General features: G+C 33.7%; 1 protein-coding gene across 12 annotated transcripts in view; it reads left to right on the forward strand.

The window, feature by feature from the left end:
* The window catches only part of ADAM23 (ADAM metallopeptidase domain 23), a 73,397-nt gene that overhangs the window by 14,158 nt on the left and 45,097 nt on the right, over nt 1-14,142 (forward strand). For 11 of the 12 annotated variants that reach the window (XR_005267296.2, XR_011810707.1, XR_011810706.1 and 8 more), the window contains exons 4-8: nt 5,966-6,029; nt 9,912-9,994; nt 10,693-10,756; nt 12,975-13,047; nt 13,555-13,628. Coding sequence is in view for 8 of the 12 variants with exons in the window: in XM_027462293.3 (XP_027318094.1) it covers nt 5,966-6,029; nt 9,912-9,994; nt 10,693-10,756; nt 12,975-13,047; nt 13,555-13,628 (358 nt within the window). In the remaining 4 variants the exon portion in view is untranslated. Of the gene's footprint in view, nt 1-5,253; nt 5,330-5,965; nt 6,030-9,911; nt 9,995-10,692; nt 10,757-12,974; nt 13,048-13,554; nt 13,629-14,142 lie in introns of all 12 variants that reach the window. The other variant, XM_027462301.3, reaches the window with a different exon arrangement.

A 14,142-nucleotide genomic window follows, 5' to 3' on the forward strand; every position in this document is an offset into this window, starting at 1 on the left:
CACCGTTTTGTGGGATGGTCCAGACTTGTCTGCTAGCTCTCTATGCTGAAGTGAATTACTGGGATCTCCAATTTTTCTATAACCAGGCTGAAATCTTTGCCTTTGGAGCTAGTGTAAAGCCTGCTTATGCTCTATGTCTGGTTTGTCACACTAGCTCCTAAGAGCCTGTATGGCAGGCTCTTACCCGACTTGATCCAAAGACAAAGCTAAAGTTACAAGTAAAGTTACAAAGTAGTTCAATATGGGAGCATGGATTAAGGGAACCAAAATAAACTTTTAGTTTGCTGGAGTACTAGAAGGAATCTCTGATTCTGCTATAGTCATTTATCTAATCTGAAGCCAGTCAAGTCAACCTCTATAAATAAACTTACTTTTCTAGTTTTAGTAGTAGAACTAAAATAAATTTAAAATTCATGCTTGGCATCCAGTTGGATTTTTCCTTTGTAATAAGAGTTGGTTTAAATCGGACTGTTTTCAATGGATACAGAGGAATAGAGCATGTAGATCATTTAGTGAATTCAGTAAGAGGAAAAGAAACCCAAGTTTTCCTGTGTGCAGAAAAAGCTTGTTTTAAATTGAAGGAGGCTTTGGCAAATCCAATTACCATTGAATGAGGTCATTCTGGCAAAGATGGCATCCCTCAGCTTTATGTTACAGGATAATAAAATTCATATTGATAATTCAAAATTACCTGATTCCCAGCTGGCTATGGAAGAAAGGGATCAATTAAAATGCAGTATTGAATGAACTTGAACAGTTGTTTAAATAAAATCTTTATTTTGTCAATTGCTCTTCTAGGAAGACTGTCGTAGTGAATTACATTGAAGTATTTTCCATAACACAGTCCTCATACCTTCTGTAATGTTGTCCAGCATTTCATTTATTCAGATCCTTTCAAGTAGCACTTTTTAAAGTGGTATGATCGTTGGTGCTGTGGTAAAGGGAAATCCTGGTAGAAACTGAGCAAGATACTGGCCTTAATATTCTGAAGAATTCTTCAAGCTCCTACTTTAAAAATGCTTATTGAGGTAGCCATTAAAATATAGCATGCTCCATTCTGAGCTAGAAGGTTTTAGGACAGAAGGTATCTCTAGAAGTTCCTAACTAGAGGATTGTAAATTGTTTTCTGAACTCCTTTGAACAGATTCAGGGTTTCTTTAACTGGGGGAGGCAGATTGATCTAGTAAAATAGTATGTAGCATTTTCTGTACTTTTCTGTAAGAGTCAGAACATGCAGCTTTCCTGTTAGTACGTTCAGGAGATATTTCCCCACTTGAGGAATTAAAAACAAAACAGCAAAACTGAACACCTAAAATATTACCTAGGGAATTTCAGCTTACCATATTTGTCAGTTTTTTATTTTTTATCTGAAAGACAAGCCAAACAAAAACACACACAGAACATAAAGCCAGACTGTGCATGAAGTGATTTTTAAATGTGTGCTATTTACTGTTACAGAATCATTATGATGTTAGTAGTAGAGTGGAGGCCTTCTTTCATTCCATAACTGAAGAAATTGACCTATATGCCTAAATCATCAGGTGTTACTTCTAATTGTTTTTAAGCAGACATGTTTAGTCTATGGTGTCATATTTTGATTTTTCACCTCCTTCAAGATGATGTAAGAAAAGTAGTGAATCCTTTTTTGCATTAAAAAAAAAAAAAAATATTTCCAATATAATTACTTCTTGAAGATAGTCCGGTCACAGGAGTTTCAAAGGCAGCAGCCACGTGAAGTTTATTGTAAATAGATACTAGGAACTTATGTTAATAATACATTAACATAAGAACGGGTGTTGTGTTTTTTTTTTTCAACAAGGTTTGTAGATATAATTGAAACTGATAACTGAAACAAGGCTGTAGATGGCCAGTTCATTTGATGACAGCATCTTGATGATGTAACCAAACACTGTAGAAAGCTCCAAGTTTCTTTTCACATACATGTATGTATGTGCTACTAACCTATATCTGTCAAATAAATGGTCAAAAACATTTGATGTGTGTTCTGTTACATGGTTCACAAGATGTTTCTAAACTGGATTGCTGAGATGCTGCTTCCGAGCTTGAAGCATTTCACAATACTTTAGAAAATCATTGATTGGTAGGTTAGTATAAAGGAAATTTAAGAAGTATGTGAGAATGATAATTCCTCTGTACTCAGATTTTTCTACATGCTGCATAGTAGCTGCCTGGAAACTAACATTAGTTACTTGTGTATGAAATTTCTAAAACGTAACTTCATGATGTTTACCTAGCCCAGTCATTTATTATTTTTTTCCGCTAGGATAGTTAGATGTCAGCTGAGGTAAGGCATTTCTCACACTGCAGTTGTCCTGCTATTGGCAGCAGCAGCAGTGAAACGTTGTGCCAGGGAAGTGGATATGAGCTCTTCAGCAAGCTTATGCTGCTTTAACAGCTGGCCTGTGTCTTTGAAGAAGACAACTGCCGGAATAGCATTTCTGTTTGCTGCTTATTTTGCTTATGTCTAAAGCCATCTCTCAGCATGACTCTGGTAGAAAAGGTAGTGATGCAGGACAGCTCAATAAAAACAGTTAATCTAGGGCAAACAAGGAAGGGTGGAAGGAACTCTAGCAAAGGACATGGTAGGCACAACTTTTTTTTTTTTTTTTAATGAATTCATGAACCATGTCTAATTTTGTATTGTAATGTGATATAAGTGCTTATTACTAAGATGTACTAACATGGTACTAGTCTAAATATGCCTTTGTCTGATGTGATCACAACTTACACAATTGTTTTTGTTAATGTTCATGGTTCCCAATACTCATAATGTTGAAAAAACAAATTTGCTGTACCAGTTGCATTTCTGCTGAACCAAAATGTAAATGGATCAACTGACAGGTGACAAAACACAGTCCAGTGTGGATGTGAAAGGTGACAAAACACAGTCCAGTGTAGATTAGGCACAATACATATTTTCTAAAATTCAGAGCTGCCTTTCAGAAGCAAATTTAGTTATTCTGTCAATGATAAAGAAGCATTATTATTTTGTTATGTGGAGACCTCTACTTTATGCATGAGTTCTGTATCTTATTCCTAGGACACATGAGCTTTTAAATGATATATTCCAGGCCTTTATTACAGTGTTCTTTTGTGTGTCTGTCTTTCGTGTTGGGAAAAATGTTTGAAAGTTATTCTGGATTTTTTTTTTTTCTCTCCTCTTCTCAGAGTATGCCCCCCTTGGCATTTGGGAATTACGTTGTGAGTAGCAGGCCCCGACATTCTTTGGAGGGAATTCGCTCAGCACAGAGAATTTTGTTGATAATACTTTGTATCTAGCAGATCCACAAGGCAGTGGAGTTGTAAAGTCAGTGGTGGCAAAAGTGAAGTGTTTGCTGGAAAAGCTGCTGTCTGCTGCATCTTTGCTTTATGCATGTAAGATACAGATAGGAATATTCTACCATAAGCATGTCATGTGGGATACCCTATCGTGTAGAACTCTGTTTATTACCTTTACAGTTGAAGGTAGTGAGAAGTTGAAGAATGGAGAAGGAAACAATTAAATTACAACAGTAGCCCAACCAAAATCTGGGAAAAGAGTGCTGAAGTCTGGATAGATTCTGCGAAGGGTGGATAAAAGAACTTCTGAGCAGCTCTTACACTATGTGAAGTGGGACAAATCCTCAAATTAAACCACAGTTAGTTGTGAGTCAGTAGACCCAGTGGGAATCCACTCACTGGAAATCTTAAAGATGCCAAAAGTACTGGAGAGCACTGAAAGCAGTTCTGAGATCGCTCATGTAAGGTTGCTAGAAGAAGATAAACGACGAGGGGAGAGAGTGTGTGCGTGCTTGATTTGGAAACTGGTAGATAAAACTGGATTCTGGTGTTGGTTTGAAGAAGCCAGAAGACCTCTGTGGATTCAGGCAGAAGTGACTGTAAAAATCTGAGTCTAAGTAAGCAAAGTGCTAGTAATCTTCAGGTTTGTAACTGGCCTTCTCAAGCAGTACTAGCTTATCAGACAAAGTTTAAGAAACTAGCTTTAAGACTTCAACTTCCAGCTGAGGAAAGCTTATGTATAGCTATGTGAATGCGACTTAAAAGAATAGCAAATTTATTCTTGTGTGTCTGTTCAACCTCACCTCATGAGGTTAACCTCATCTGCTGTATGAGATTGCAGTGGGCTGTGATGAGACTGAGCAAAGCACAACAATTAAAAACACAGAATAACAGGTTGAAGCGGGAATGTCCAGTCCAGCTGAATCCAGTTGATCAAGGCTGTTTCTAGTTGAGTATAGTACTAGGGTTTAAACATACTCATAATATGTATATATATTTTTTATTTAATTTACGTCTTGTCAGAATTTTCCATTTTCCTACCTGTGTCAGTTACTTCCAGCCTTGTCCAAATCACCCTGTTAAGTAGTTGAGGAAAGCAGTCCTTATATTTGTTATAATAATCATGAAAAAGACAAAGAAGAAAAGGATATTATCAACACTCTTCGGTTTCAATGCTTTGTATATGTAATCCTTTTTAGAAGCTTCAAGCCTTGCCACATTAAATGTCATGAATGTTTGTATTGAGGTTATGGACTTGCACTATTTATAAAGTGTTTTCATTTTCTCACAGAAAATGTATAGCTTACCGTGATGTATATAGAGAAAGTAAGAAATGATTTTATGCAGCTAAAGTTATTTTTATATCAGCACTTTAAACGTATATCTGTTAAATACTGATATCAAAATGAAGGTTAAGACAAATGATGAGACTTCAGTTATTATTCATAGCTATTGCTGTTGGAGTTGCAGGCATGGAGTGCCCATACTGTGGTCGCTCAGTGCCATCAAAAGGGGCTTTTAAGAGAACCACTGGTAACTGACCTCTGCAGGAGCTTCTCTGATAAGTATAATGCCTGATAAATGCAGCACGAAGAAACGATTTTATGAGCCAGTAGTCCCTGAGTTACTGTTTTATCAGGATTGCTAATAGCCTAATCTCAGTTTGAGATACCTATTATTATAAGTTGTTGTTAGTCATGAATTCCCATTACAACTATTTTGTCAGACCAGGCTTCCATAATGATGATATTTTTTATTCACAACAGCAATATTTTTCATATCTGTGTCACTAGCAGACCCTTTCATGATTTTTTTTTTTATTTGTAAGTGTACAGGCTCTGCTCTTAGAGGCCTGAAAAGTGCTGAGAAACCTGGACCACATTAAGTAGCATGTTTATCTTCCATATAAGATGATGCCACAGTTAACGTGTTTAATTGTTTTGCTGTCCTGAGGCTACTGTGCTGCAATCCTGATTTTAACTGGGTGAGAGGTGAATGGGACATTGAAATGATCCATGGATTTTCACAGGTTAGATAATCTTACTTCCAAAAAATAAAAATAAAAAATTGTAAGTTATTTACAGTGTAGGTTTTTTTTTTTTTTTTTTTTTTTTTTTTTTTAGAAAAAGTAAAACGGAGAAAGGGGTAGTACTTTTTAAGTTTTTGCAGATGTGCAAATGAGGTCTTCAGGACAAACACATATTTATCTGTCCACTCTTGCATATATTGTATGATTGTGATTTTTGATTGTATGTATGTATGTATGATTGTATGTATTGTGATTTTTAGGCAAATATAAAATGTTTTTGAAAACAATAATGAACTAAGCACATGTTTTGTTAGTAATAATTACTGGCAGCAAGAAAAGTTCTAAAGTCATTGGATTTTTTTTTAAAATACATATTTTAAGTGCTGATAAGATTATTCTAAATCTAAAGCAGGATTGGATTGCAGAATGAAATTTCTCCTTCTGAAACAAACTCTGACTCCCAGTGCGTAATCAAACTCTTTGCTGGACACAAGCTGCCTGAGTTTTATTTTTTAAACTAATTTACAAGGAAAGAAAAAATAGTTTGAAGATTTTAACTAAAACATCTACATAACAGTATAGACTATCTGGATTTTTCTCATCTTGCTATTTTCTTTTTTTTTTTTTTTTTGACAGTGATTTGTTATCTTCCAATTATGTGGAGATTCACTACGAAGATGGAAAACCAAAGTTTTCTAAGGTATTGTGCTCTTAAAATGTGTCAGAATGGTCTTTCTGAGGGAATTATGCCAGAAAAGAAAGGAAAAAAATAAAAGAAAAAAAGGAGAAAAAAAAAAGATTTGCAAGAGTTCTTAAAACACCAGAAAAGAATTGTGCAACGAAGGAGACCTGTGTGGTGGGGGCGGGAAGTAGGCAGTGATAGGTGGTAGTAATTTAGATGATCCAGGTAGTTCCAGAACAGTTATGCCTTGTAAAATGTAGGGTAGTCTTCATGAATTATTTATGTATCCTTAGTAGAAATTGAAAGGGAAAGAGATAATGGAAATCTAAGACTTACAAACAAACAACTTGCAGTGACTTTTCTTTGCAAGAATTATACAGTTGGGAAACAAAAAAGGAAAACAAACTGAAACCTTAACCTCTGGAGTTACTACAAAAACAGCATATTACTTGACTTCCAATTAATTTAATTTGTCAAACTGTCTCCTAAATTGAATTCAATGCCAATAAACTATTGATCCAAAGACAAAGAGATAAAGTTATGTAAGATAGTTTAGCATTAGGGAAATCAGAATAATTTTTTTGTTATATTAACAAAATGAAGACTTGTATGTTCATAGGAAGATTATAAAATGCATTTTCAAGGAATGACGTATTTCATAGCTGATCTAAATGCTGCATTATTTGTTCTGAGTTTATTATATATGAAATACATCTCAATTTAGAGTGAACCTTGAATAGTTGCATTTATGCCTTCAGCAGAGTGGGACTTGTTTGTTCAAATACTAGATGTCTCATTGATTATTTTGTCCTTGCTTTAGAGAATCCCAAAACTACGTCATAGATGAGGACAAAATAAAACAAGGACATTGCAATATAATTATTGTCATATACTTTTCGGTATTCTACTGAAATGAAGAAATTGTTTCATGTAGCATGCTAAGAAAGTGGTTTCATTTCATTGAGACTCAGTACTCTGCAGAATGGGCAAAAAAAAGCTAAGTGATGCAAAAAAACAGTCCCCTCTGGAATTTGGGCAAGCTCATGCAATTGTTAGCTGCAGCACTAGCATTGAGCACTGCGGTTGCTGAATCATGAATCTGACTAGAAAATTATACTGGAACTTTAAACTGAGCAAAAGTACTGCCTTTGCGTGCTGCAGTAACTTGATTCAAACTTCCCAGGGGATCTTCTCTGAATTGATTTATTTAGAAACAACAGTATTGCTCCTGAGGTCACATTAATGTCATAAAGGCTTAATTATAACTTCAGAAACTATACATGCAGTTAGTTTAGGAGGTCAAATAAGGACTGCATCCTAAGCTGCTGCAGTATCTTGTAATCCTTTTTAGACTTGAATAAATAAAGGATTGTTTCCTGATATGGATGCAAAGAAGTGAGATCTCGACAAAAAATAATGTGTTTTCTAGAAGGGGTTGATTTGTTTATAAGAGTGAAAACAACAGAGAACAAACAGTAATTTCCTCAATTGCACAGCAAACTTAAAAAGTTTGAAAAGCTGCTTGTGCAAGAAAGATGATCACAATTTAGTTGTTAAAAAGCATGTTACATGTATTCTTTCACTGATGGAAAAGTAAATACATAGTGATTGCTTTTTGTGTAACACTTCGATTAAATTGTGCACAATAGAGTCTATTAGGGAATTTCATTCAGAATCTGAATAACTCATTAAACAAGATGCAAAGTTGAAATAATGCTTTGCATGGTTAAAGAGTATTTACATGTTTTGCTAATTCCTCAAGTTATAGTAATTGCAGAAGCAATGGATTCAATATGCTTGTTGGAATTCAGATGACATAATATCAGAATTAATATTTTGATTATGAATGCTACATTTTCAAACAGTGTGGGAGCAAGACAACTGTACTGAAAGGTTTTAAATAAAACTTTTTAAGAATGTTTTTTATCTTTAGTTTAGCTAGTGTTATCATTCATAAAGACCAGCTATTAAAATGAAGTAAATCAGTGTCATTCAGTTTTCCTTATTTAAGCTTCAATGACATGTAACACCAGAATTTCTGTTATTTAAAAGCTTCTAAATTCATTAATTCTTCTTCTTTCGTATATGCTTTAGAAAATCAGAGTAATGTTGTAGCTGCTTTTTAAATGCTGATAGCCCGAACAGTCTGTTAATGTTGTTCTTGATGCTTTTTGTTGATAGACAATAAATATACTTGTTTAATTGATTGAATTGTTCCTTTGAAGCTAGTTTATTCTATCCTTAGTCAGTATAAGTAGTTCTGTAAGCCTTTAACAGTCCTAAACACGTTATTCCTCAGTGATATTAGGGTTTAGTAATTCTGCTGTCTCGCAATAAGGGTAGAATTAAATTCTGCATGAGAATAAAGATAAAGGATTTAATAATGTGATTTGTGTCTGCCTGTAGTATGTATTCCTAAAATATGCCAGAGTTCTTCATTTTTTTATACATACTTAGCTATTTACGATCATATTTACGATCAAAATAATACAAAACTGTTAATAGTGCAGTGTAACCTTGTCACTCTCATAGATGTGTTCTGAGCATGCCTGAAGTCCCCTTCAATGATTAGGTTGCTTCTTTGCCCACTTTAAGGAGAGCTTAATCAGGAGCCAATTGCTTTAGGAGAGGGATGGTCAGTGTAGCGCACTCTATGATGAGGAGTTGGGTAGCAATTCTCAATCCTGCAAAGTTGCACTTTGAATTCGGGGAAAGCATGTAGCATTCACTAGAGTTCATGTGTTATCTGAGCAAGGCTTTTGAGAATCAGAACTTGAAGATTTTAAGTATACATCAAATGTTTCCTGTGGTATTTTGGCCTCTTGTTTTGTCCTGTTCCTCCACATTGCAGCTTCCCTTATCTCTCTGTGGAGAAATGGCAGATTATATTCAGTTTCATTGAACACCCATTTGATAGGACTTCTGAACAAATTCTGTTTTGCCTAATCCCTGCAGCTATTGACTGTTCAATTCCTGCACTGTAGCATTCATCAGGGTCTTCCTCCCTTATTTCAAATAATTAAGGCCTTTCAGAACTGAGGTTTTAGTTGTAGTTTGCCTAATATTTTTTTTTGTTGTTTAAGTCTCTAACATTTAAACATGCTTGTAGGTAATTTAAATGTTATTACTTTTTCAAAGCCAGAATCTTGTCTAAAATATGACTGTTAATTTGCTTAGAAAATCACAAAAATCCTACCTTTTTTGAATAATTTGATTTTGCATCAATTTTGAATTTTTAGTAGTTAAAATCAAGAGTTGACCATTATTACCCTTTTGATCTACAGAGTAAAAATGCAACTGTACATTTTATTGTTGATAAGCTGTATTCACCTTCTGGTTCATTCATCATCAGTAATACTGGTACCTACATTTTAATGATACAACGTTTTAATTAACAAATTTTTAGAGACATCAAAATCAAACATGAGTTGGTAGAATCTAAATCCAAGCCAAACACATGCCAGATGATTGATGAACACTGTTACTTGTAATTTGAACGGATCTGGAAGGTATCAAGAAATAACTCAGTACTCATATAACCTGCATTACATAACGTTTTTTCGGAATCAATTTACAGCAAAAAAAAATGTGTTTTAAAAAAAAGATGGAGAATGCTGTGAGAGCATTGTAAGTACAAGAGAATAACTCACATTATGGCTTGAACATTTAAATTAGTCTCTACTGTGCACCGTTTTTCTCTTACTAGCAATTAGCAATTTTCTCTTACTAGCAACTTGTCATTGGGATTTAGTTTAGCAATCACTGCTTTCTCTGAAATTTTATCTGATGCAAGATGTTAGATCTTTTTTTCTCCTTGGTTTTAAGCAACAGACAGGAAATCAGAGTAATTTTCCATGGGTTTTCCATTTTCTTTTTTTTTTTCTTTTAATACATGAATAGGGTGGAGAGCATTGTTACTACCATGGAAATATCAGAGGTGTTAAGGACTCCAAAGTTGCTCTTTCAACTTGTAACGGTCTTCAGTAAGTGTATTTCTCATTTTTCAAACAAGGCTATTAACTAATTACTGGTCTTGAATATTATCACTTAACGTGTGATAGACTGAAATTCTCCAGGCCCAAAGATTTTTGGGGTTTTGATTTACCAGTACCAGCTATGCCAAACTGCTAACACATTTTTTAGTATCATTGGATTTAAAGTCTTTTGATACTGTCTCATGAAACCTTTTGAGCATGGCAAGCAGCAATAAATATTTCACCAAGATGCCTTATTAAGGTGGAGGATAAAAAATTGTACTTCAGCAGTATGCACAGTATTCATGCATGATTCTGTTAGCCTACTGAATAATTGATCTTTTTATTAGATTATGCAAGGAAAAAATGTAAGATATTAGTCCTTACTAGGATTTGTTACTCACCTCATTCTGCATGCATGAGTCTTAGGACTCCCTTTTTCCAAGGTCAAATATTTACTCTCTGGTATTTTATCATTACATCACCACTATATGCAGCGTTATTTCGTGAAAATGTGCCTGATTTCTGGGGAAAAAAAAAAACTAGTTTTTGCTGTATAGAATGGAAATGTATGTATATGGAATTTATTTTAATATTGATGATATTTTCAGCCCCAAGTTTGGTTTTATTTAGTCAAAAATCTTATGTTGGAGTCAGGTTAATTCCCATGTAATCCTAATTATCACTTCTGTTTCCCTATGTTCTAGTGGCATGTTTGAAGATAGAAACTATCTGTACATGATAGAACCAATGGATTTGACCCACAGTAGAGTAAGTCTATTTTGATCTGATTTTATACTTAATTTGGTAAAGAGAGTGCTCAAGAAATAGTAAATAGAAGTATTAGAATAAATAAGTAAACGTGTGACCTGACTTATCCATTCATAAGGAAAACAAAAGTATTGTAAAATACCTGATTGGAATTTACTTAAGGCAAGAAATGTGCAAGCATGAGCTGCTTAAGATCTTTCTTTGCTTTTCTTTCTTTTTATAGTCATTGTTAATCATTTAGATATTGGTAGTAAGATATATTCCATAGCAAATGGCTATGGAATGTCAAAAAGTGTTTATTAATTTGCTCTAGTACTTGAAATAAAGGATTTATAAATTCATAGGAGGGATCTCTGGAAATCATCTATCTTAAAGCAGTTGGATCCAAATTTGAAGCTGAATCAGACTGCTGTTCGATCTATCGTGTTTCCAGAAAGAGTTTAATGAAGTAGATAATTATATCTGGGTATCTTAGACTTTACATGTGTTAAGTCACTGTATAGCTTAAATTATTCTGATCCAGCATAGTCACATATTCATATATTCATAGGTGATTTGGGATTTTATTTATGCAAATATATTACCTAGAATTATTTTTTGAAGTATTCACTTCAGTTGTTAAATACAACTGTTCCTAGAACTATCTGCTAATAGAACTGACTACATTTCACAGACAATAATAAAAACAGGTAGGTTTCTATCTTTTGAGTGGTTCAAAGATTTGACATTTTCAGCAGAATGAATCTGCAACATTGAGACAATGTTAAGATTCATATCATTCTTAGTCTGTAGGGTCTATTCTAGATGCTGTATCACATCTCTCAAATTTGCCTTGTTTTAGTACTTACAGTATATGATAAGTAACATGATGCTGCAGAACTGATTTGTTTTAGTGACTATAAAGATGAATTTGTAGCCCAGAGTAAGATCTACAAAATCTTTGACTCCTGAAGCTTTCAAGGAAATGGAATCAACATTCAGAGGAATCAGTATCATTTGGATGGTCAACTCTTGGATTTTAAAGGAAACAATACAGATGCTAAAAAATGTTACATCTAAAAAGACTGACGTTTCTCAGTCTCCTCAAAAAACATATTACATGCCATGTGTTAAGCCATGTAATGCATTTTGATGTAACATGTATTCATAGGTTGTAAGGTTAAAAACTGACAGTACAGATACAGTAAACTAATGGAAATGTTATTTATACAATGGTATAAATATAGTAGTCAGAGGAGAAATTAAAGAAGTGAGACACCATCTGCCAATTCTGTTGAGGATTCAAGTGCTAGAATTCTAAATTATAAGAGGACGTAAGTATTTTTCTCAAAACTTTTGAAGATCAAAATAATACAGCTGCCAAGTTTTCAGTAGCTCATACCTTGATTGTACTATGTGAGATAAATATCTTGGGCCACAGGCTTCAGCATGTAGGTTAGTCAGGTTGATTAACCTTAACTGTGGCAGGTGTTATACAAAACATCTTTTTCCAATGGGGAGAAAAAATAAGGCAAAAATATGCTGTATTTTCCTTCTGTTCATTGGGTATTTTTCACAGAAATTACAGAACAGTAGCATCTTACCCTTTGAAAAGAATTGCTTGTTTTGGCAGCCTCTGCAGAAGAGGTGTTACAGAAGAAAATGCAGGTATCTTCTAGAGCAGATACCAAAATGTGATAATTTGGAGCATGTCAGACTTCTAAAGAAAGCGTGCATTAAAAGTGTTCTTTTTATTGGTGTACTCAACAGTTAGGGTGAAAAAAGCCTCTTAAAGATACCATATTGATTAGTTTCTTGCATTTTGCTGCAATTAGGAAGATAGATTTTTGTCATAAATAGTAAGCATATCCTTGCGTTTCTTCTGGGAGAGGAAAATTTCATCTAAATATATATATATATATATATACGCTCTTTAACTTGATGTATATAAGTAAATGGTTTATATTCTCTAACACAAGGATTTTAAAGGAGCTTTTTTTCAAGTAATCTCAAAACCAACTGTGATATCTGGGTTTTGCAGGACAGTGAATGGGCTGAAGCAGAGAAGCTCCATGATTTACTTAGGATTGCAAGCATTTTTTTCAAATTAGTGCTATGCCAAATCAGTACTATGTTTGCATGCAAAAAATAACAAAAAATAAAAATAATGAAAGAAATACCTCACTTTTCACTTGCTAATTATTAATTAGAAGAAAATATCATATATTTTTCTTACCAGGAAAGCAAAAGTAGACCACATATCATCCAGAGAACTTATGGAACACAAGCCTCCAAGCAGTTGCGGGACCTTGGTATGTTTTTGCTTATGAGTTTTTCAATATTGGATATAATTGTACATATAACTTGAACGATTTGAATATTAGGCTAATAGAGTCTATTTAAAGTTGCCGATTATTTAGAAAAACTTGAAAAATAAATACTAAAATTGTTTCACAATTATTGTAGTGGAATCAAAAGCAGATTAAAAGGCTTTCATTCATAACGTATTTAGAGTTCTGCAAATCAATTAATTTAATCAGTGATGTTAATGCTATTGAGGACAAAAAATGAAAGAAAGCATATGTCCTAAGCCAAATTTGCAATCTTTCTACCTCCCCTTGCATGCTTTAATTCTAACTCTAGATTTCTGAATGACTTGTGTTTTTATATGAAATATTTAATGTGTATTTTAAAAGAATGAACTTTTCAATATCAAAGTTTATTCTGATTTTGGTGATCTTAATCCACGTTTGGTTTAGACACTGTATATCAGTAGTTTAAAATAATGCTATGAAATTCTTCAATTCTAATTTGTACAGAGACTGATTCTAGTTCTGAATGGCCCTTTCTCTCTGAACTACAGTGGCTGAGGAGAAAGAGAAGAAAGAGAGCAGTGAGTAGAAATGTGACCCTGTGTTAAGACCATTTATAAAAACATGGCCAGAAACATTCATTTTCAGACTTGAGTGAAGAGGGGCTTTATTTTATTATTATAATTATTTTTTATTATTTAATTATTTTGGTAGCTTAAAATTGATATATAATACAATTATCAATAAAACAATAAAATTCTTCTAAAAGCAAAACTCAGAAGTTCAGTAGTGAAAATGAGCTTAGAAGGTGGTGAGTTTTAGGTTTTGAGTCTCCTTGTTTATAAAGATTAATTTTGGATGAGGTATTGCTATTTGAAGGTACCTGACTTCATTTTCATTTGGCATGTTAAGTAGTATGATCAAAGAAGAACTCCAAATAAGGACATCTGATTTGACTGGGTTATTGAGAGAACCCAGTTGATAGTCCTAATGATCTGAGTGTGCATATGCGTGAGAGCTTGGGAAATAACTGAGTTTAAGAAAATTAATTGGTATTTTTCCACTGTCTTATACAATCTTGGTATATTTTTTAAG

Source organism: Anas platyrhynchos, chromosome 7, assembly GCF_047663525.1.
Source record: "Anas platyrhynchos isolate ZD024472 breed Pekin duck chromosome 7, IASCAAS_PekinDuck_T2T, whole genome shotgun sequence".
Classification (NCBI taxonomy): domain Eukaryota; kingdom Metazoa; phylum Chordata; class Aves; order Anseriformes; family Anatidae; genus Anas; species Anas platyrhynchos.